At 40.8% G+C, this 23,533-nt stretch overlaps 1 protein-coding gene across 1 annotated transcript in view; it reads right to left on the bottom strand.

Moving 5' to 3' along the window:
• Positions 1–16,994: 16,994 nt before the first annotated feature.
• CRIP2 (cysteine rich protein 2) overlaps positions 16,995–23,533 on the bottom strand; it is an 86,383-nt gene continuing 79,844 nt past the window's right edge. The window contains exons 10-13 of the mRNA XM_067467086.1: positions 19,760–19,854; positions 18,414–18,471; positions 17,424–17,471; positions 16,995–17,318 (exon numbers count right to left, since the gene is read on the bottom strand). Coding sequence (XP_067323187.1) covers positions 17,431–17,471; positions 18,414–18,471; positions 19,760–19,854 — 194 coding nt within the window. The 3' untranslated portion in view covers positions 16,995–17,318; positions 17,424–17,430. The remainder of the gene's footprint in view (positions 17,319–17,423; positions 17,472–18,413; positions 18,472–19,759; positions 19,855–23,533) is intronic.

Here is a 23,533-nt window from a genome sequence, read left to right on the forward strand (position 1 = left end):
TGTCCAACTCCATTCTGCCCTGCAAGAAAAGATCAAAGCACATCCAACAGATGGTAACCCAGCCTCTGCTTAAAAACCTCAAAAGAAGGAACTTCCATCATGGCCATATAGCCTGAAAAAACCTACAACAACCCATATTGACAAGCTGGAATGTGTCCAGAGGAGAGGGACTAAAATGATAAAAGGTCTGGAGAACAAGCCCTATGAGGAGCGGCTTAAGGAGCTGGGCATGTTTAGCCTGAAGAAGAGAAGGCTGAGAGGGGATATGATAGCCATGTATAAATATGTGATAGGAAGCCACAGGGAGGAGGGAGCAAGCTTGTTTTCTGCTTCCCTGGAGACTAGGACGCAGAACAATGGTTTCAAACTACAAGAGAGGAGATTCCATCTGAACATGAGGAAGAACTTCCTGACTGTGAGAGCCGTTCAGCAGTGGAACTCTCTGCCCCGGAGTGTGGTGGAGGCTCCTTCTTTGGAAGCTTTTAAACAGAGGCTGGATGGCCATCTGTCAGGGGTGATTTGAATGCAGTATTCCTGCTTTTTGGCAGGGGGTTGGACTGGATGGCCCATGAGGTCTCTTCCAACTCTTTGATTCTATGATTCTATGAGTGATTCCGGCCATGAAAGCCTTCGATAATACAACTTCCATCATATTCCAAGGCAGAGAATTCCACTGTTAAATAGCTCTTACGGTCAATAAGTTCTTCCTAATGTTCAGGTGAAATAAGTCCTAGTCTCCAGAGCCGCAACCAAGCCTGTTCCCTCTTCTTTTTTTACAGCCTTTCAAATATTTAAACATGGCTCTCATGTCTCCTCTCAACCTTCCCTTCCTTAGGCTAAACATGTCCAATTCTTTAAGCCGCTCCTCATAGAGACTCGTGGTTTCCAGACCTTTGATAATTTCAGTCGTTGTCCTCTGGGCACATTTCAGTGTTCAATAAAAACTGTCCTGGACCACTTCAGTTATTACATTGTGGCAGAATCAAAACTTGTCCCATTATTCACTCTTGCCTTAATTCGTCCTCATCAAATAACCAAAATAAAACATGAAAATTGATACACTGTACAATTTAATTTCAGAATGAATCTATACACTTGAGGTTAGAAAACCAATATAACATATAGTACCTTGTAGGCAAGAGGAGACAAATCCCTTCCTCAGCTCAAGCATCATTCTTAGATCTAGAGATCTAAGAAATGTGTTACAAAACAATTTCTTTTCTTCCACCACTCCTCCAACCAGATGAATTGAAATAGCAGGTGAGAGGTGTTCAATCGACCTCCTATCTCTGAACTGGAGAAGACGGTCCTGTTGTATTCTCATCTTCCTTGCTCCAAACCCAGACTGATTCTCCAATCATAGAGACATCCGGGCAGATGTTTATAAAGGCAGGAAAGTTAAATAGAGATATCATAAAAGTAATCAGTGACTGAAAAAACAGAATGGTTCAGTCAACCAGGCTGGAAAAGGTATCTAAAGTATCTGAGTGAAGAACAGCTAGGGATATTTATAATTTTTTGAAAGCAAAGTCTTGCTGATTCTGAACCATTCTATATTTTCTTTAGTCAGCCTAGCTAGCTGAACAAGATAATTTTAAAAGTATAATTTAGACAGGACATTTCATCTATCTATATAAAAATGCTCTGTGCATAAAAACAAAAGAACCAATGAATGAAATCACACCAAATTTGGCAACAAAACGTCTCACAACACAAGGAGTGACCATCACTCAAAAAATTGTGATTTTGTCATTTGGGAGTTGTAGTTGCTGGGATTTATAGTTCACCTATAATCAAAGAGTATTCTGAAGTCCACCAACGATGGAATTGAACCAAACGTGGCACACAGGACTCCCGTGACCAACAGAAAATACTAGAAGAGTTTGGTGGGCATTGACTTTGAGTTTTAGAATTGTAGTTCACCTACAGCTAGAGAGCACTGTGGACTCAAACAATGATGGATCTGGACCAAACTTGCCACGAATACTCAATATGCCCAAATATAAACACAGATGGAGTTTGGGGTAAATAGACCTTGACATTTGGGAGTTGTAGTTAGTAGGATGTATAGTTCACCTACACTCAAAGAGCACTCCGAAACCCAACAACGATGGAATTCGGCCAAACATCCCACACCGAACCCCCACGACCAACAGAAAACACTGTGTTTTCTGGTGGTCTTTGGTGATCCTTCTGACACCCTCCTTGGTGACCCCCCCAGGGTCTTGACTTCCCAGGTTGAGAAATACTGCCTTAAGGCCATCCAGTCCAACTCCCTTCACCAAGGCAAGAAAACATAAAGCCCTCCTGACAAAGGGCCATCAAGACACACACACACACACATGTATATGACAGATGCAGTATCAAAGATTTGAAAGGGGCCCCTTAAAAAGGACAATTATATGTTGCCTTTCCAGAGTAGGCAGAACAGACAATCTCTACATCAACACTGGCAAAGAAACAACAAGAAATACTGTTTACCCTCAAGCATAAAGATATTACATATATTAGAAACCAACACTTTCTCATTACTTTATTTTCAAGATCACCAGACTGAGCCACAGCAACGCGTGGCAGGGGACTGCTAGTAAGTTATATAAAGACACTATTGCCAAGAGATTCAAGCTGGTTGACAATGAAAATACTAAAAAATGCAATAAAACAAAGCAAGTAAAAAATGTAAACAGTAATACACTGAAAAATAAAATTTTATTTTTGAAATGAAACAAAACTTACAGTAAGGTGGGAAAGAATTTTTAATTTTGTATATTTCCACTTTATATTTGAAAGGTTTTCTTCCACTTTTTCTAATTGTGAAGTCTTTTATTGTGGGAGCCCCTTTCAATGCTAACCTGGTACTGTAATTCTTCTGTCTGACTCTGTATGACGGCTACACTTGTACAAAACCTTGCTTGGAAGACGTTTGTTTGGAGCTCTGGCTCCACCCTCTGTGTGCACAATTGCCCTCAGTTCCTCCTCTTGGTCTGAAGTATGTTGAACTTCCTCTTACTCCTTAATAGAGATTAGCACATGAAGTGAGCTGTGCTTACTTCTCCTTCATTGGTTTGTATTTTTTTCTTTTTGTGCCTGTTTTTGCATTATCGGAGTTTGGCTTCTCACACCAGCATCAATTCCAGAAAAGTTTCTAGAGCAGATCATTAACCAAATGATCTGTGAACACTTAGAAAGAAATGCTGTGATCGCTAAAGGTTAGTTGTTTTCAAAAACAAGTCATGCCAGACAAATCTTTACTGCTGTTTTCGATAAACTTACATGCTTGATAGATAAAGGGTGTTCTAAGAGTCTCAGTAGACCACAAGCTGAACATGAGTCATCATTGTACTGCCGCAGCTCAAAACGTTCTAGGTTGCATCAATAGTATAGTGCCTAGACCAGGGGTTCTCAAACTTTTTAAACAGAGGGCCAGGTCACAGTCCCTCAAACTGTTGGAGGGCCGGATTATAATTTGAAAAAAAACACGAATTCCTATGCACACTGCACATATCTTATTTGTCGTGCAAAAAACACTTCAAACAATACAATAATTAAAATGAAGAACAATTTTAACAAAAATAAACTTATTAGTATTTCAATGGAAAGTGTGGGTCTGCTTTTGGCTGATGAGATAAGATTGTTGTTGTTATGTATTTTCAAGTCATTTCAGACTTAGGTTGACCCTGAGCGAGGGCCGGGTAAATTACCTTGGAGGGCTGTATCTGGCCCTCGGGTCTTACTTTGAGGGCCCCTGGTCTAGACTGAGGAAAGTAATGGTTCCTCTATATTCTGCTTTGGTCAGACGTCACCTGAAATACTGTGTCCAAGTCTGTCATCACATTTCAATAAGGGTGTTAACAAGCTAGAACATGTCCAGAGGAGGCCAACTAGAATATTTAAAGGTCTGGAACCCTTTGTCATATGAGTAGTGGCTTAGGGAGCTGAGTATGTTTAGCTTGAAGAAGAGAAGGTTCAGAGGTGACATGATACTATGTTTAAATATTTAAAAGGATGTCAAATAAAAAATGGAGCCAGCTTGTTTTCTGCTGTCTCAGAGCAATGGATTCAAATTACATGAAAGAAGATTTCGACTAAAATTTAGAATACTGTACATAACCTCTGAGTTGGTGGAGTCCCTTTCTTTGCAAGTTTTTTAACAGACGCTGGATAGTCATCCATTGATATTACTTTGTGTGTTCCTGCATGGCAAGAAAGAGTTGGACTGATGGCCCTTGTGGTCTCTTCCAGTTCTAATTCTATGATTCTTTAGAGTGCTCTTTGACTTGTTTTCATTAAGGCCCTATTGAAGAAGGATACCTCATCCAGTAGAAAGATACCAATTATAGACCTCTTCGCCATGTTTACTTTGTCTTGGAGAGAACCATTTGGTTGATTTGCGTCAAGGCTTCACTAAGCAAAAGAGACCAGAAACCCTGCCTCTTCGCTGAGATGATTGTCATCCCAATTTTGGAAAGTACTATGAGGTAGTTGAAGAGCCTTTGCCAGCTAAGGGGACATCTGTACTACAGAATGAATGCAGATTGCCTCCATGGAAACCTGGGTGATGTAGTTTGGTAAGGTATCAAACTCTTTGGCAGAGAAGGTGAAATAACTTGTAAGAAACTATAGCTCCAAGAATTCTATAGCATGGAGCCATGGCAGTTAAAATGGTGCCTAGCTTCATTACTTCTAGTGTAGATGCATCCTAAGATGCTATATGCAGTCATTTTGAAGGGTTGAATGAAAAATAATGCCTCCACCTTCGTTACTTGAATTTGGATGGGAATATTTTAATAAATCAAACGCAGAAATAATCCTTAGAATGTGCTTTTTGACTACCACTATTCACTTTTCCACTGAGTGATATGACGATCATCCTGAATCAATCTGTCAACCTTTTGTTTGTGAAACTCAGTGGTTGCTGTCACAGGACGTCCAACTATTTGTTTGTAATGCAAGTCAGATGTTCCCACCTCAACATATTGAAACTTTCTCGCCCAACGACGCACAGTACTCACATTAACACAATCATCATGAACAGCTTGCATTCTCTGATGAATCTCCTTTGGAGTGACACCTGCTGTCAAGAATTCAATGACTGCACGTTGCTTAAGTCGCATTGACCAACCGTCTGTGCATACTTCGCATTTTAATAACACAACCGTTCAATGCTAAGGCTTCCTGCCAAAATGGAACTGTAGAGGAGAGTCTACTGAACAAGCCAGTACCTGCCGCAAACCAGCACTGCCATCTGTTGAGGAGTTACGAAGGTGGAGGCATTACTTTTCATTCAACCCTCATACAACACCTGTCACTATCTCTCGTAATTTCTTGCTGATTTGCTGTTTATTTACATACGTATTTCTCATATGACTGTTCCCAAAGATTAGTCCCCTGGTCATTGAAATGTGTCTCCTTGCTCCTGTGTGAAAATTCACCTAATTACCTTTTTGTGGGCCTAATATCCCTGTGTCCTTCATAATTGCGACTCAGGTTAAATTGACTCTCAGCCCAACTGGGAAATACCAGGCATTGAGCCTTTTATTTCTAAAGCACATCCTGTTGCTGAGCTATCACCTTTCCCCAAATAACATGCCAAAGCAATTCAGAATAGACCCTTCCTTGCAGTGGCGGACTGGCCAGGATGGCAAGTGGACTACCGTAAACATTAGACAATATATTAAAATTTTAATGACCTTTTAGTAGCTTGAAAATAGAACAGAAGTCCCAATATTATTACTGTATGCAACTAAAATTTATATTGTATCACTATTTTAATAATAAATATGAAGAAATGATTTTTCGATGATACTTTATATTTAAGAATATAATAAATAACTCTGATTCAGGGTTATGTGAGGATGACGCATATGTCATACAGACACAGATATTTTGTAAGTGGCCTCCCTTTGTCTCCTGGCAACCAATATTTTTCGAACCAGTCCACCACTGGTTCCTTGTATTAAGCCAGACCATTTATCTAATTCAGTATTTTCTAGACAGATTTGGCAGGAGCTGTCTGGTGTTGGAGCCTCTCCCAGCCATTCCTGGAGATGGCCAGTAATGTAACTTGTTATCTTCTTTATGCTCTATCGCTGCAAACATACTTCTTTCTCAACTGATATCCATATCTTATAAGATTTGTTGGTGGAAACACAAGTTGTAATCATGTGTAATGACTAGAATCTTCTTTTCCCCTTTTCATCGCTATCATTATCAACAGCAACCAGCATTATGACGCAATTATCACAGAATGTTTTCCCTTAAATTCCCAACCCCACCTAAGTTCTACTGTGTTTCCATCAATGTGGGTTTTTCAAAAAAATTCCAACTTGCATAGCCATTCAGTCAACACAGCAGATACATCAAAAGGTTTCAGAGAAAACCCATCATCTTATAAAGCTACTAGCTGTACCCACCATGCGTTGCTGTGGCCAACCTTCCCTCGTTTTTTCTCTCCTCCTTTCTTTCTCTCCTTCATTCCTTCCCTTTTTTTTCTTTCATTCTCTCCTTCCTTCCTTCCTTCCTTCCTTCCTTCCTTCCTTCCTTCCTTCCTTCCTTCCTTCTCTTCCTCTTCCCTCTCCTCCTTTCTTTCCCTTCCTCTTTCTCCCCTTTCTTCTTTCTCTACTTATTTATGCACTGCATCTCCCAGCAGTCCTCCTGATCAATCTATCTACCTATCCATTTCTATCTTATCTATCTTATCTATCTGGAGGATTGCTGGGAGTTGCAGTCCAGGAATAGAAATATGCAGGGACTGGGATGTTCTCAGAGAAATCCAAGGAGAAGAAAGCTTGCCGCTTGGAAGCAGTGCATTTGGATCATCCTCCTCTCCTAAACGGCCTGGTCTAGGGGATGCTGGGAGCTGTAGTCTGGAAGAGAGTTTGGATATGCTATTGTGCATTTTCTTTGCCAGAGGGAATCATTTTACGCATGTGCTGTAGCATCTTTTTGCTTTTGTGGCTTTTAAAGTCCCTTCTGCTGTGTTTTTCAGTGTTTTTATGAGTGATGTTCACTCGTTGGCCTGATAGGCGTATTGTGTCCACATTTGACGTCAATTCATCCAGTGGTTTTTGAGTTATATTAATCCCACAAACGAACATTATGTTACATTTTTATTTATATAGACGAGCTGTACCTGCCATGCGTTGCTGTGGCCAACCTTCCCTCTTTCTCTCCTTCTTTCCTTCCTTCCTTCACTCCCTCTTTCCTTCCTTCCTTCCTATCTTTCCTTCTCTTCTTCCTTCTTTCTCTATCTCTTTCCTTCCTTTCCCCTTTTTCTTTCTCTTCTGCTGTCTCTCTTTTCTTCCTTCTCTTTCCTTCTTTCCTTCCCTCCCTCTTTCTCTACATCTTCCCCCCTTCCTTCACTCCCTCTTTCCTTCCTTTCCCTTTTTCCTATCTCTCTCTTTCCTTCCTTCTCTAAGTTTCCTTCCTTCCTCCTTTTTCTTTCCCTCCCTCTTTCTCTCCTTTCTTCCTTTTCTACCTCTTTCCTTCCTTCCTTCCTTCTCTTTGCTTCCATGCTTTCTTATCCCTTTCCTTTTTTTCTTTCCCTCCCACCTTCTTTCTTTCTTTGTTTTTTTCTCCCCTTCCCTCCCTCTTTCTTCCCTTTTTTCTGTATTGTCGTTTAGCTTTTCGTTATTTAGCTTTTTGGGGCTTTTTAGGTCCCTTCTGCTGTGTTTTTCAGTGTTTTTATGAGTGAAGGACATACATTGGGTTTTTAGGTGTCTTGTGTCCAAATTTGGTATCAATTCCCCCAGTGGTTTTTGAGTTCTGGTAATCCCACAAACAAACATTACATTTTTATTTATATAGATTACAGGCCTCTCATGAGAAGGATTCCTTCCTTAAGTATAGCTGTCTGTTCTGCCTACCCTACTCCAGTTGCTTATGGCCAGTTCTGCCCAAAGTGGAACCACTTACGTGAGCAAAGCTCTCTCTACATTCAGTGGGCCTAAACACCCTAAAAGCATCAGATTTCACTTGATCTTGGAAGCTGAGCAGGGACCGCCATGGTGGATAGAGACTTGCCAATGAATATTAGGTGTCATAGGCCATTTTTCAGAAGAAGGAACTTGCAAAATCACCTCTTGTCGTTCTATGCCCAAGAAATTCATGGGCGTGCCACAAGTTGGCAGGTGATGTGAAGGCAGGTGAAGCACACACACTCAATCAACATCTGTCTCCAGACCATATGGAGTGAGAAGAAATCCAAGTAGGAAAGCTTCCCCTATGTGTGGATGTCCAGTGAGAATCCTTTTATTTGGAAAGCATGTACTTGCTCATTGTTTGCAGGTGAGGAGAGTTATAGAGCTGGGAATAGAGGAAGGCAGTTCTAGTATGCCATCCCCTCTAAGATAACATCAGCATAAACCTTATATACTGTATGTACTCGAGTATAAGTCTAGTTTTTCAGTCCTTTTTTTAGGCTGAAAAAGTCTCCCCTGGCTTATACTCGAGTCAATGTTATTTATTATTTTACTTTGTTGTTGTTGTTATTATTATTATTATTACTATTATTATTATTACATTTATTATTTTATTATTGTTGTTATTACATTTATTATTTTACTCTGTTTATTATTGTTATTGTTACATTTATTATTTTACTCTATTATTATTATTATTATTATTATTATTATTATTATTATTATTATTATTATCTATTTCTGCTTCATTGACTATTCTAAAGCCTTTGACTGTGTGGATCATAATAAATTGTGGCAAATTCTTAGTGGGATGGGCATCCCAAGCCACCTTGTCTCTCTCCTGAGGAATCTGTACAAGGACCAAGTAGCAACAGTCAGAACTGACCACGGAACAACAGACTGGTTCAAGATTGGGAAAAGCGTACGGCAAGGCTGCATCCTCTCACCCAACCTTTTTAACTTGTATGCAGAACACATCATGCGATGTGCGGGGCTGGATGAATGCAAAGCTGGGGTGAAAATTGCTGGAAGAAACATTAACAACCTCAGATATGCAGATGACACCACTCTGAGGCCGAAAGCAAGGAGGAGCTGAGGAGCCTTCTAATCAAGGTGAAAGAAGAAAGCGCAAAAGCTGGGTTGCAGCTAAACGTCAAAAAAACCAAGATTATGGCAACAAGAATGATTGACAACTGGAAAATAGAGGGAGAAAATGTGGAGGCCGTGACAGACCTTGTATTTCTAGGCGCAAAGATTACTGCAGATGCAGACTGTGGCCAGGAAATCAGAAGACGCTTACTTCTTGGGAGGAGAACAATGTCCAATCTCGATAAAATAGTAAAGAGTAGAGACATCAGACTGGCAACAAAGATCCGCCTAGTCAAAGCCATGGTATTCCCTGTAGTAACCTACGGATGTGAGAGCTGGACCTTAGGGAAGGCTGAGCGAAGGAAGATAGATGCTTTTGAACTGTGGTGCTGGAGGAAAGTTCTGAGAGTGCCTTGGACTGCGAGAAGATCCAACCAGTCCATCCTCCAGGAAATAAAGCCCGACTGCTCACTGGAGGGAAGGATACTAGAGACAAAGTTGAAGTACTTTGGCCACATCATGAGGAGACAGGAAAGCCTAGAGAAGACAATTATGCTGGGGAAAGTAGAAGGAAAAAGGAAGAGGGGCCGACCAAGGGCAAGATGGATGGATGGCATCCTTGAAGTGACTGGACTGACCTTGAAGGAGCTGGGGTTGGTGACGGCCGACAGGGAGCTGAACGAATGAACAACAACAACAATTATTATTATTATTATACGTTATTTATTACTATTGGAGGACATGTAAGCATATTTACATTGAAGAAGGTTAGAATAATGGTTTGATCAGAGTTGGACAGTCTTATATTGAATTACAGTTTTATGTAAATATTCAAAAACATTTAACCTATGAATGCTTACATTAATATAATTTAATTGGTATCTATTTTTATTGTGAAATTTACTAGTAGCTGCTGCATTTCCCACCCTCGGCTTATACTCAAGTCAATACATTTTCCCAGTTTTTTGTGGTAAAATTAGGTGCCTTGGCTTATATTCGGGTCGGCTTATACTCGCGTATATATGGTACATTGTAATGTGATAAAAAGTATGGATGTACTCATGTTGAAAATACACATGGTATCAGAGCAGTACACAAATTATAATCATTAACCACTGGAGAGTTATAAATTTCCCTTTTTAGTAATAAACAACTATGCTGCTGAAAGGTTGGGAAAGAGAACCAGTTCTGGAGAGCTCTCCACTATTTTCCAGTGGATGTTTATTAAAAAGCACTGGGGAGGATCTGGAGCATGCAAGTTCAGCCAAGCGTTTGTTTTGGCCTTTACTATCATAGAAGGACTCATTAGGATATAGGAGATGGCGGGAGACGGTCTGGAATTTCCTCTCTTCATGGTCCTCTGGGTACAAGGGGTGGTGTTCGCTAATCCTCTAATAGAAACAATGCATGCTTTGGGGAAAACTCGGTTGCAAATTTAGTCCATCTCTGACGACTTCAGATCGTTCCCATCAAACCTCACAGTAATTTTCCCAGCTTCTCTTAAAATATTGTGACAGGCTTATGATGATGACCTGCAGGTCCCAGATTCGCAGTGTTAGCATAAAAACATCTCTATTAATATGCCCTGTTTTGGTAAATGGGGAAATCAAAAATATTGATGGAATGTGTTGTGCCTGGGGTGAGCCTTTGAAACAACTCACATCTAATGTTTCATAGCAAACAGATGTTAATATTTATACTGTTTCTCATTGTTTCTGTTTCTCATTTATTCTAATTATCTATCTCATTTCAGCAGATGGTTTCATGCCCCAAAAGTGACAAAACTAAGAGAAAAGAGTCCCATCTTTTAAAAGTGGCTATGAGGATTTTAACATGTGGTCTGGAATAGACTAGGCATAAAACAATCCTGGTTGTTGGTCAAAGAAGGAGGTCCCATTTGTTCCCAGAGCAATTGCAGATTCTCAAACCCTAAACAGAGAGCCCCATGTTGCAACCCTACTCTTTGTCAAAAATGGGTTCAGCCAGTCATGGGCAGATTAGAAAATCTACCCACATTCCACGTGCTAGTTAGGGCTTCTCTCTTTCTTTGCACCAACAGACAAAACAAAGAATATTTTCTTGCAAATTACCTTGAGCTTGGGCCAAGACTTTTGTCTTTGTCCAGTGACCATAAAGGAATGTTAATTTTGGCACTGCAGATGGGAAAGACCTTTCCTGACAATAGCTTAAATCAAGGGATAGAGATGAATTATCAACCCAGGAGTATGTTTTGCAAAGGCATCATGTTACTTTCTGAGTTCTGAGAGCCGTGTAGAATCAGAGAGTTGGAAGAGACCTCGTGGGCCATCCAGTCCAACCCCCTGCAAGAAGCAGGAAAATTACAAAGCATCCCCACCAGATGGCCATCCAGCTTCTGTTTAAAAAGCCTCCAAAGAAGGAGCTGTGTGTGTGTGTGCAAGCAACTTTAAGTCACCTGTTGACTTGCATTGAATATGTACTTCATAGTTTTCTTTGGCAAGGAATATGCCAGTGGTTTTGCCAGCTTCTTTTTCTGAAATACAGCTGACAACATAATATATTTTCTGGCAGTCCCCCAGCCAAATGCTCACTGGGGTGAGCTTTCAAGATCTGCTTAGCTTTCAAGATCTGTCAGCGTTAGATACTTTTAGGGCACTGTTTCTCAAACTTTGCTCCTCCAGGTGTTCTGGAGTTCAGCTCCCAGAAATTCCAGCCATCTTACCAGCTGATAGGAATTGTGAAAGTGGAAGTCTAAAACATTTGGAGGAGCATAGTTTGAGAACCACTGTTTCAGGGTATTAAAGTGCATATATAGATATAAACACAGAGATATATACACATGGACACATCTCCTCTGTTGTTTAAATACACAACTGCCATGCACTGAGATTGTGGCGCAGCTGGCTAGGAGTCAGCTGCATTAAGATCACTACTGACCAAAAGGTCATGAGTTCGAAGCCAGCCCAGGTCAGAGTGATCTTCCGACCAATTATTGTAGCTTGCTGTCGACCTTTGCAACCCGAAAGATAGTTGCATCTGTCAAGTAGGAAATTTAGGTACCAGTTATGCGGGGAGGCTAATTTACGATGCCATAAAAATCTCCAGCAAGCATGCAAAGAATGAGGAAGTACTTCATCAATGTCACAAATGGACGGTGAAGTGACAGCTCCCCTGGTGGCCAGAATACCCTCATGAAAGCTGGAAAATTAAATAGCCTCTGTGTGTCTGTCTATATATCTTGTGTGTCTATGGTGTTGAATGTTTGCCATGTATATGTACATTGTAATCCGTCCTGTGTCCCCTGTGGGGTGAGAAGGGCAGAATATGAATACTGCCAATCAATCAATCAGACAGGAGCTGTTGCTTTCAGGTATTTAGGCCCTAAGGGCTGTGAATAGAGGATAGTCATGTTTATATGAGGCCAAAAGCAGCTACTTGAAGTGAAAATAAATTTGGTTAACCAGCAGGTGTATTCATTTTTTCCTACAGTTAATAAGAATATTACTATGAAAAGAATACGAGGGGGAAAAAACCTTCAAATATGCATTAGAGTGACATATGAAAAACATCCCAAAAATGTCAACTTTAAAACAGGAAATGCAAATCTCACCACAGTTACAGACTAAGTGGCTCCAAACATCTCATAATACAAATGCTGAGGCCTGAAATAGCCAACAGGCCTGAACCAGCAGTCAGCATCTGTACAGTGATTTAAGGTCACAAAGTGAATGAAGAATGTAATATAAAGTAGGCTTCTAATCATATTTGGTAAGGAGTTATTTTTAATTCTCTGTACATGAAAGAATTGCTCGTTGAAAGACTGGAAGCAGGAGAGAAATGAAATGGTCTTATCTATCCTTCCCGCCATCCATTTGGTTTCCAAAATGAGAATTAGAGTGATAATTAAATATGTGTGATCTGAAGAAAATCACCCAAACACAACTATTTAATAGCCCTACCACTTTTCTTGATCACACAGTTTGTCTCTTATTTCTTAGTCTATGCATCCGTTGCAAAGGTTGCCAACTTCCTGTTTGATTGTTTCCATTCATTATCTGCGAGTTCCTATCCACGCCCAGGGTAGCAGTTTGAGTTTAGCGATGATGACTAAATGTTTATAGCAACCAGAATTTCCACAAAACCTCTGAAATAATGACATATAAAGAGTTTCCTGTTCATGTTCTCTCCCTCTGTCAAGTTCTTGGGTTGCAAACAGATTGCTAGTTTGGTTTTTCTGGCAAAACGTTGCCACGTCCTTCTGTGAACTGGATAGCAGATGTTCACTGCGATCAACACACTTCCGTCCGGTTGACCTCAACTTTTGTTTCAATCAACAATGCCGTTGGAAGGTTTCTGGACACATCTCTACTGGGAGTTTCAAGCTATTAAAGAAGTCATAGTCAAAAGGCACTTCGAGTATCGAAGACCATAAAGACTTGCTTCTGATTAAACATACATGCATTAGATTACTCGTAATAACATGCTTTTTATCCCCTTAAGCAATAAATGTAGTTTGATAGATTTTTAATGGTTTTATTGGTTTGACCATGTATTTTTAATAGGGCTATATTTCATTCTATTTTAATATTTATATGCTTTTGGTTTTAATTTACAGTTAGGATTTTGTGTTAGCCACTTTGAGTGGAGTACAACTCCTGTATTCCTCATCATTAGACTTCATGACTAGAGCTAATGGGAGTTGTGATACAGTAACATCCAGAAATCTGCAGTTTGTTGTGTTTAGTTGGGACAATAGGGTGTGAATTTAGATGCAAGGCTTGTGGGTGTGATGTCTGCCATTAAAATAATATTTGCCCAACCTCAGAACCACAAGAGCCCTTGGGTTGCAATTCTCATTATCCCCAATCTGCATGACAGATGATTAAAAGTGATGGGAGCTGTCATTCAATGACATCTGGGGACCCAAATTTGGTAAAAGCTAAAGTGCACCAACCACTACGTAAAAAAATTATAGCTGGCCCTCTATATGCACGGATTCTCCATCCATGTATTCAATTATCCTTTGAAGAAAACCATAAGGCTGATGTGGCCCTCCATGAAAATGAGTTTGACACCTCTGATCTAATCCATTTACATCTACCACATTATTCTTTTTGCACTCTGGTTCAAGGCCTTACTGCTTGATTCTTTGGAGTTCTCTTTACTGTAGGCTCACCAGCTAGAGCACGTCAACGACGTAAATCTAGAAATAGTTTTCTAAGATCTACAGAGACACTCACTGGAACACCTCAGCAAGCGAGAGTCCAAAAGTGGCAGGCTCAAACCCAGAACCTCAACCAATGGCTGATACCAAATGAGAGACTCCCCCATGGGCACACAGAGGACTGGGCGACTTGGAAGGTGCTGAACAGACTGCGCTCTGGCACCACAAGATGCAGAGCCAACCTTCGGAAATGGGGCTACAAAGTGTAATCCTTGACATGAGAGTGTGGAGAGGAGCAAACCACTGACCACCTGCTGCAATGCAACCTGAGCCCAGCCACATGCACAATAGAGGACCTTCTTGCAGCAACACCAGAAGCACTCCAAGTGGCCAGATACTGGTCAAAGGACATTTAATCAACTACCAAACTCACAAATTTTGTATTTTGTCTGTTTGTTTGCTTTGTTCTGTTAGAAATGTAATACAATTGACTGGTTGCCCTGACACGACAAATAAAATAAATAAAATACCAGCTAGAGCCCTTAAACCCTTGTGCTGGCAGGACTACTGACCAAAAGATTGGTGGTTCGAATCCAGGGAGCAGGATGAGCTCCCATCTGTCAGCTCCAGCTTCTCATGTGGGGACATGAGAGAAGCCTCCCACAGGATGGTAAAACATCTGGATGTCCCCTGGGCAACATCCTTGCAAACGGCCAACTCTCTCACACCAGAAGTGACTTCCAGTTTCGCAAGCACTAATAAGTTTGTCTTAAGCACTGTCGCAAAGTGACACACAAAATCAGCCTGGGTGAAAGGAAGACTAAACAGTTGGGTGGTTTGAAGAGGAAGTTGCAGAATGAGAGGCCTGTGGTCTTAAAATAGAAAAGAATAGGGAGCAGCTAAAACAGAAAGTATAACAATCCCTGAAAATACCAGAAGCAACACACTCTTGAAGAAATGGAATACTACTTAATGAAGTTATAACAAGAGTAGAGGCAAAAGAGGGGAGAACGTGAACAAAAGAAATGCTTTGAACTGGAAAGTATGTTGGAAAGAAATCCAAAAAGGTTGATATAACATATGCTGTCCACCCACTCTTTAAAAAACAATTAAGGAGCAAAATCTGTTTATTGTTTATCTTTCTATTACGCAAGGGACAGAGCAAGAGCTGCACTAGAAAAAGAAGACCCCAATCCCTTAGGAAAGGAAAGAGGATAGGGTTGCTGTGAGTTTTCTGGGCTGCATGGCCATGTTCCAGAAGAATTTATAACAAGAAGATTGGTTTCACTTAAATTTTCACGCTACTATGCTAGAGAGCAAAGAACGCTTTTCCTAGAAGACTAGTTTGTGATTCTCATAAAGAAGAAGACTGCTGAGTGCATGGAAAATGCAAGATCCTCTTGTAGAAATATAATGTCAAAGGAAGGCAGAAGGAATATGTACAAGAGAAAAATAAATATGCCTTTCTGGAATGTTTGAGACACATTTTTGGTTATAGCTTTGAGTCTTTGCAGTAAAAATGGGATCAAGATTGAATCAGAAATTTACTACAGTTTCAAATTATCTTAATTATGCCAGGAATTATTTTTTTCAAACCATTTCCACCATTCTTTGGCACCAAGCTTTAACACAGCATCCACAGCACATCAAATCAGATTCACAACCCCACCATGTGCTGCCCACTTTATTCACAAAAAATGGGCAGAACACAGATATCTCAGTAAGGTCGACTTGTGTGCTTAACACTGGGATATCACCATCTCTTGTTTGTGTAATTTGTGTGTATGTGTTAATGTAGATGTGTTTTGTGTGTTTGTTTCTGATTTAGTTTTGTAGTTTGTTGTAGTGGCTAGTAAGTTATCTGCATACTGTATTATATATGATTTTTAAAAATCTGCTTTTCAAATTATTGCTTTTTTTACTATTTTTTCTTTTGAATTAAAATTACTTATATAAATAAGAAAAGAATGAGATACTTGTAATACCAATGCATTGAGGAAGAGGAGGAGGAGGAGGAGGAGGAGGTGGTAGTGGTGGAGGAGGAGGTGGTGGTGATGGAGGAGGAGGAGGTGGTGGAGGAAGAGGAGGAGGTGGTGGTGGTGGTGGAGGAGGAGGAAGAGGAGGAAGTGGTGGTGGAGGAGAAGGTGGTGGTGGTGGAGGAGGAGGAAGAGGAGGTCGTGGAGGAGGAGGAGGAGGAGGAGGTGGTGGTGGAGGAGGTGGTGGTGGTGGAGGAGGAGGAAGAGGAGGTGGTGGTGGTGGAGGAGGAAGAGGAGGTGATGGTGGTGGAGGAGGTGGTGGTGGTGGAGGAGGAAGAGGTGGTTGTGAAGGAGGTGGTGGAGGAGGAAGAGGAGGAGGAGGTGGTAGAAGAGGAAGAGGTGGTGGTGGAGGAGGAGGAAGAGGAGGTGGTGGTGGAGGAAGAGGAGGAGGTGATCGTGGTGCAGGAGGAAGAGGAGGAGAAGGTGGTGGAGGAGGAAGAGGAAGTGGTGGAAGAGGAGGAGGTGGTGGTGTGGTGATGGAGGAGGAGGTGTTGGTGGTGGAGGAGGAAGAGGAGGAGGAGGTGGTGGTGGTGGTGGAGTTGGTGGAGGAAGAGAAGAGGAGGAGGAGGAGGAAGAGGAGGAGGAAAGGAAGGAAGAAAGAAAGGAAAAGAAAGAAGGTAAGTACGGTAAGTGAGTGAAGGAGACAAAAAGAAAAGAAATTATCATCTCTCTGGAAGTCTCAGTGAATGCAGCAGCAGCAAATATTCCTTCTACTGTGAATTCCTAAGGGAGTCCCCAAACGACTTCTAAGAGAAATTCCATGACTTTCTCAAGGAGCTTCAGTAAATACTCACACATTCTTTGGACTGACGTTTTAAACTCAAGCTTTTATTACTGAGACAAAATCGCCACTATGGAGCAAAGGGTCTACAAGCAGGCTTAGTTTTCTCTGGCTGAAACTCATTTCCAGGAAGCTTCCCATGCTATTATTAGCAACCATTTCCTGATCTCCACCCCATAATATTTCTCAACTGGCCCAGAACAGTAAATCTTCCAACATTTAGAATCACACCTCTTCAGAAAGCACTTATAATATACTAGCTCACTACTGGAGGGGGGGGGAGGGGAGGGGAACACATTTTGGTTACACTGCTTTTAAAGCTGCCAGGATCCACAGCAAACTTTCCAGTCCTAAAGAGAAAAAGAGAACATGGTGAGCAAAGGAAAACACATCTTCACCCCAAAACATCTTGCATCAAATCTCTCCTCACTATTTAGTGAAGTTGAGCCAATTACCTGAGCTTCATTTGAATGTGTGGCTTTCAGCACCTCCACGGCCAAAACCTGAAAGAAAAGAAAAGTTTGGAAAATAATTAGACACTCCTTTGTATCCCTGAAGCACCACAAGAAACAGAATATCTTTGTACTCCAGTGTCCTAGGTAGCAATTTCTTCTGGGTTAGGCAAATTCAGAGATTGTGATGCTGTTGATACCACCTCCCTTTACAGTATTCTTCAGGAATATAAATAGAGAGAAAATTTGCATATAGAATGACTCTGACTAATTGAGAAAGCCAATTTATTTATTTATTTATTAACTACATTTCTATTTTGCTTTTCTCACCCCTCAGGGGACTCAAAGCAGTTTACAACATAATAAATGGCAAATTCAGTGCCTCACATATATATAAAATATCACATATCTAAATTAATAACATATAACTGTAGATTAAAACTATAAAAACATCAAACATAGACATAAGCATGAAACATATTATTGCTGCTATTAACAACACAGATCCCTTCTCTCAATGTACCAGATCCCATCTGACACTGGAAGATTAGACTTAGCCCTGCTTAGTTTGTATGTGAGAATGCTAATGAATACCAACAGTTGTGGTAGCCTTTGTTACAGAGCAAGAAACTGACCAAGCAAGGAACTGATTATTTCTTGCAGAAGGAAACCTTATGAAATTAATTGTGTCACCCAGCATATGTGTCTTTTCCCTTGTTACAGGTTAGGTAGATAGTTGATGGGAATAAGCAGCATCTTTAGACATGAAGCCTTAGACCAGGAGTCCCCAAACTAAGGCCTGCAGGCCACATGCAACCCCCCAAGGGCTGGTGAAAATCCAGCTGAGGCATAATTTGTGAGAGCGCAACATTGTACAGTAGCAAACTGCTGCTGTACTTCTGGATGTAATTGTGCGCTTGGGTTACAGAATCTTAGAAGAATCAAGTGTCTCTCAATACCCAGCACCCTACTCCCTCCTTGCTGTAATCCTACCTTTGGGTCCAAACAAAGCAGCATAGCAGGGGTGGTTACAGTATGGCTTCCCATCATGCTGTAGAGACAATGCAAACATCTCAGAGGAGGCATCAACAACAGAACATCTGATATTCACTGTTCTTGGGTGATTGGAGAGAATGCAAACTCTAGAAAGGTAAAGGGAATGCAGAATGTCCTGCTATATATTGTGAACGAAAGAGCTACCTGTTCACCCCACGACTTCCTCTTAAATGAGTTTGCTCTGGAGCTGCTGATCTCTCTTTTCCAGATCTTCGGATACCCATTAACCTCGCAACCTTTATGGCCAAAATTATTCTACAGAGAAATACTTTCCATGCGCCTCTTTCCTTCCCATGGGTACATATGCTGATTTCCAATAGGGAAATGCTTAAATTACCACAGAAGAGAAGATCATGGACAAATCAGAAACACTGTAAGTGCTCTGAAGAACTGCATAGAAATGGGCTGTTAAATATACAGATAATTCTCATAAATGTATGTCATTAATGACATTCAAAGCTATATTTTTATCGAGTAATTGGTGACTCACCCATCAGACAGATAGTTGATAAAGTCCCACTAAATAAACATCATGCAAGAATTTTTAAGGCAGTTTGTCTGTTCCAGCATCAGAAAATGCGTCTTGCCACATTTCTGCAACTAAAAGTTTGACTTTTTTGAAGGATTTGATTATATAATCCAAGGAAGTTTGCATTAGGATAAAAATGTGCTAGAATAAAACTGGAAGTGAGGACATCTACCCCTAGGAAGGAAATTTGCTCCTGAAAGATTTATCATAAGAAAAAGGTATCTCCACTGAAGCTTTATCAGCAATCCTTACAGAAGCCCCTGGTGGTTTCTATAAGTGCCCGCAGGGCTGAAGACCAACAGGTCAGAGGTTCAAATCTGGGGAGAGTGCGGATGAGCTCCCTCTGTCAGCTCCAGCTCCCCATGCAGGGACATGAGAGAAGCCTCCCACAAGGATGGTAAAACATCAAAACATCCAGGCATCCCCTGGGCAATGTCTTTACAGACAGCCAATTCTCTCACCCCAGAAACGACTTGCAATTTCTCAAGTCACTCCCGACATGAAAAAAAAACACAATCCTTATTTCTAAAACAAGCCAATTTTTTTTAAATTCCAATCACAGGGACAGAAAGTGAGGTGACCTTTCCCTGTGCTATTCAAAACATATGTGTGTGTGTGTGTGTGTGTGTGTGTGGGGCTGGAATTACATTTTTAATTTTTTTTGTTCCAACTTACATATACACTCAACTTAGGAAGATACCTACAGAATGTGACTCATAACCCAGGGACTAACTGGACAATATTAGGCACTTACCTCTGCATGGCCACCAGAAGACAGGGTCTTGTTGCATTTTTCACACTTCAGGCATGGTCGATGCCAGTCCTTCCCCAGGGAGGTAACTTTTTCAGCTACCATGGCAAGAACATAAGTTAGTAACAATGTTGCAAAAACTTACAGAGAATAAAATTCCCCATCCCCAATCCATCCTTTTAATGCTCTCCGTCACTATCTAAGCCTTCAGTGAAAGGAAAGATGGGCATTTTCTCTCTGGCAACCCTCTTGTACTGCAACATTTTGGAATTTATTGTGACCTGCTTGTTCAAATGCACATTGAGTGAGTGTCTGTGGTCATTTGGACACATCTGACACTGGAAATAACTGAAATAATTCTTCGGGCAAAGGACCCCACTATGATTTGGAAATTCTTCTCCTTCTGTATATAGTCCTGGGCATAAAGGGAACTTTAATAATACAAAGGGTGTGATTTTGATGAGTTTCTCTCAGAAGTTACAGTTCACAAATATTTACCAAGGGAGATGGGTTAGAATTTTTTTTTACAGAAAACCTTTTAATGTAGTCACAGTATTTGGAATGAACCTTGGGATGCATTAAGACAGTTGTGCCAACACACTGCACAATCAGGGACACACCCTTGACACATGTGACCCAGTGTGATATCATTCTGGAGATTCCTTTCCTGTTGAGGCAGCCCTGCCACTGCAAGCCAGGAGAACACCTCTGCTACTCTTTACCCCCATTTGTTTGTACATGCACAATATCCCAAAGAATTTTAAGGGCACAAAGGCAAAAGCAGGGATTGAAATAACGAAACAATCCGTAAAACAGTTGTAAGAGAAGCCTTGTTTGTGTCCTGCAATTTAAAAGGAAAATAAATGCTGGCCAGTCTGCTTTTAAACATATAATTATGGACTTAAAAAACAACAGACTAGTACAAGAAGAGAGCACTATTCTGCTGCATGTTAGCATTTCACAAATTATACCCAAGACTGTGTCCAATGCTGACGGCAGGCAAGCTGCCAACTTAGCAAAGCAAGTGTGTGAATATATATGCATCTTCTCAACTGGGACATGAAGGCATAATTCCTTTCTTTGGAGGCTACTTCATATATGCATCAATGCAGGATGCTACTGTGCTGGCCAGTTTTGCATTATCAAAAGGCTATGCCTGCTTAATCTAGCTGATTGGATGTCCCCATCACCAACATTCAAAAACGTTTGTCTTGCGGGGAGGGAGGCCTTCTTCAGAGTGACACATCAGCTCTTGTTTGGAGAAATTTTTAAACCTGGTCCTATACATGAATATGGTGTGGTGGGAGGGGGCTTTACTCAGCTGTGTTCCCAAAAGATTGTTAAATTCAATTCACAACAGGAAGAAGTAAATGTACATGTTGTCCTTATCTGAATAGAAATCTAATTTACTTTCTCAGTTTACAATGCTAGAATTGATCCGTCTAGTTAATTTGATTTTCAACATCTTGTTGAAACAGAAGATGGTTTGCCTATTGGGTTTGCCTGCCGTACACCTTGAGCAAACAGCTGAAAGGAAGGTGAAATAAACATCCTGTAAGGACAACAGGTAATATTAGCCAACCTACGGTTTTAATCCTGTCTTTTCGGTACAATGCTTCCCTGGTTATTTTCCCACAAATAATGGACATCAGTACCAAGGGATATCGTGTTAACCATTAATGTTCAGCAGGATATATATGCAAAAAGAAAACCAACACAAGACAGTGGTGAAGTTTTCTGAACAGAGAAAGGAGGCAGCCTTGTCTAATTGCCATAGCTTCTCAGGAGGGGATTCAAGTGTAAACTGTAGAGTCTACAGTGAAGGAAATCTGTCAAACGCATAACTACCCTTCCTATGTTCCAGGGCTCAGTCACAGAAAGAACAATCTCAACTCAAATCAGATTTGGACATTCAATCTTTCTAGGGCAGTGGTTCTCAACCTTCCTAATGCTGCAACCCCTTAAGACAGATCCTTATGTTGTGGTGACCTCCAACCGTAAAATAATTTATGTTGCTACTTCATAACTGTAATTTTTCTACTATTATGAACTGTAAAGTAAATATCTGATATGCAGGATGTATGTTCATTTACTGGATCAAATTTGGCACAAATACCCAAAACACCCAAATTTGAATACTGGTGGAGTTGGGGGGATTGATTTTGTCATTTGGAAGTTGTAGTTGCTGGGATTTATAGTTCACCTACAATGAAAGAGCATTTTGACCTCCACCAACGATAGAATTGGACCAATCTTGGCATATAGAACTCCCATGACCGACAGAAAATACTGGAAGGGTATGATGGGCATTGACCTTGAGTTTTGGAGTTGTAGTTCACCAACATCCAGAGAGCACTTTGGACTCAAACAATGATGGATCTGGACCAAACTTGGCACAAATACTCAATATGCCCAATTGTGAACATTGGTGGAGTTTGGGGAAAATAGATCTGGACATTTGGGAATTGTAGTTCACCTACATCCAGAGAGCATTGTGGATTCAAACAATGATGGAGCCGGACCAAACTTGGCACAAATACCCAAAACGCCCAAATTGGAATACTGGTGGAGTTGGGGGGGGATTGATTTTGTCATTTGGAAGTTGTACTTGCTGGGATTTATAGTTCACCTACAATGAAAGAGCATTCTGAACTTCACCAATGATGGAATTGGATCAATCTTGGCATATAGAACTCCCATAACCAACAGAAAATACTGGCGACCCCTCTGACACCCCCTCATGACCCTCCCAGGGGTCCCGACCCCCAGGTTGAGAAACGCTGTTCTAGGGGCAGTGAATCATGCACATTGCCTTGCAGTTGCATATAATGGATTGTCACATAACTCCTCAGAGAGAACTAAAGTTTCATTTCTATGTGCCTGCTTCCTTCTCTAATCCTCTCACACATACATACTTCATCATCTCTTTTGTTTCTGAAAGACTGGATAATTTCCAGGTGTCCTTAAGTTTCTACCTCAGTTCTGTTTACCTTCCCTTCATTTCTAGCTTCCTGGTTTGTATGTTTAGCCATGCAGGATAGCATGGTACTCACAAATACATGAGAACTGTGTATCTGAAGGAAGGGCTCTGTATGTTGTGTTCCCTGTCCTTTGAACCTAGGGTTAGTTCTTCTATAATATAGAAGGCTTCTTAAACTTTTCCCCTTGCCACTCCTTTCAAACCAAGGCATTTTAACATGATCCCAGGTACACAAGTATATAAAATAGGTATATAAAATCAAACATTTACTGATAACAAATCAGCATTTATAAGGCTTGCTAAACAGGTTGATTTTCCTTTCTATGACATACAGCTGAAGCATATTCTGCAGAGTCCACTGTAAATAATGCACAACAGATTCATGTAAGTGTCTAAAACAGTCACTAAGGGATGTTCAGAAAATTTTTACTGTTCCCAAATTTTTTGAGAACTCAACATTTAGCTAAAGGGACCTCATCTGGGGTCAGGACCCACACTTTCAGAATCAGTGTTCTATACAATCTAAAACCAATTGTATAACTCACATTTTTAAGTTCCCATACAGATGCCTAGCGTCTCATAATCCCTAGTTCTTAGGATGTGTCTGTCCACCCCTTCTGCCGCCTGCACAAACTAAACATCTTTGGAACTCCAATTCTTCTTATATTGTGGGATTCTCTCAGCCTCAGAGTGCACGAATTTAGCATTTCCTATAAAAGTGCTATCTCAATCTATTGTCGAGGGCTTTCATGGCCAGAATTACTGGGTTGTTATATGCTTTTCGGGCTATATGGCCA

The sequence above is a fragment of the Anolis sagrei genome, chromosome 4, assembly GCF_037176765.1.
Source record: "Anolis sagrei isolate rAnoSag1 chromosome 4, rAnoSag1.mat, whole genome shotgun sequence".
NCBI lineage: Eukaryota > Metazoa > Chordata > Lepidosauria > Squamata > Dactyloidae > Anolis > Anolis sagrei.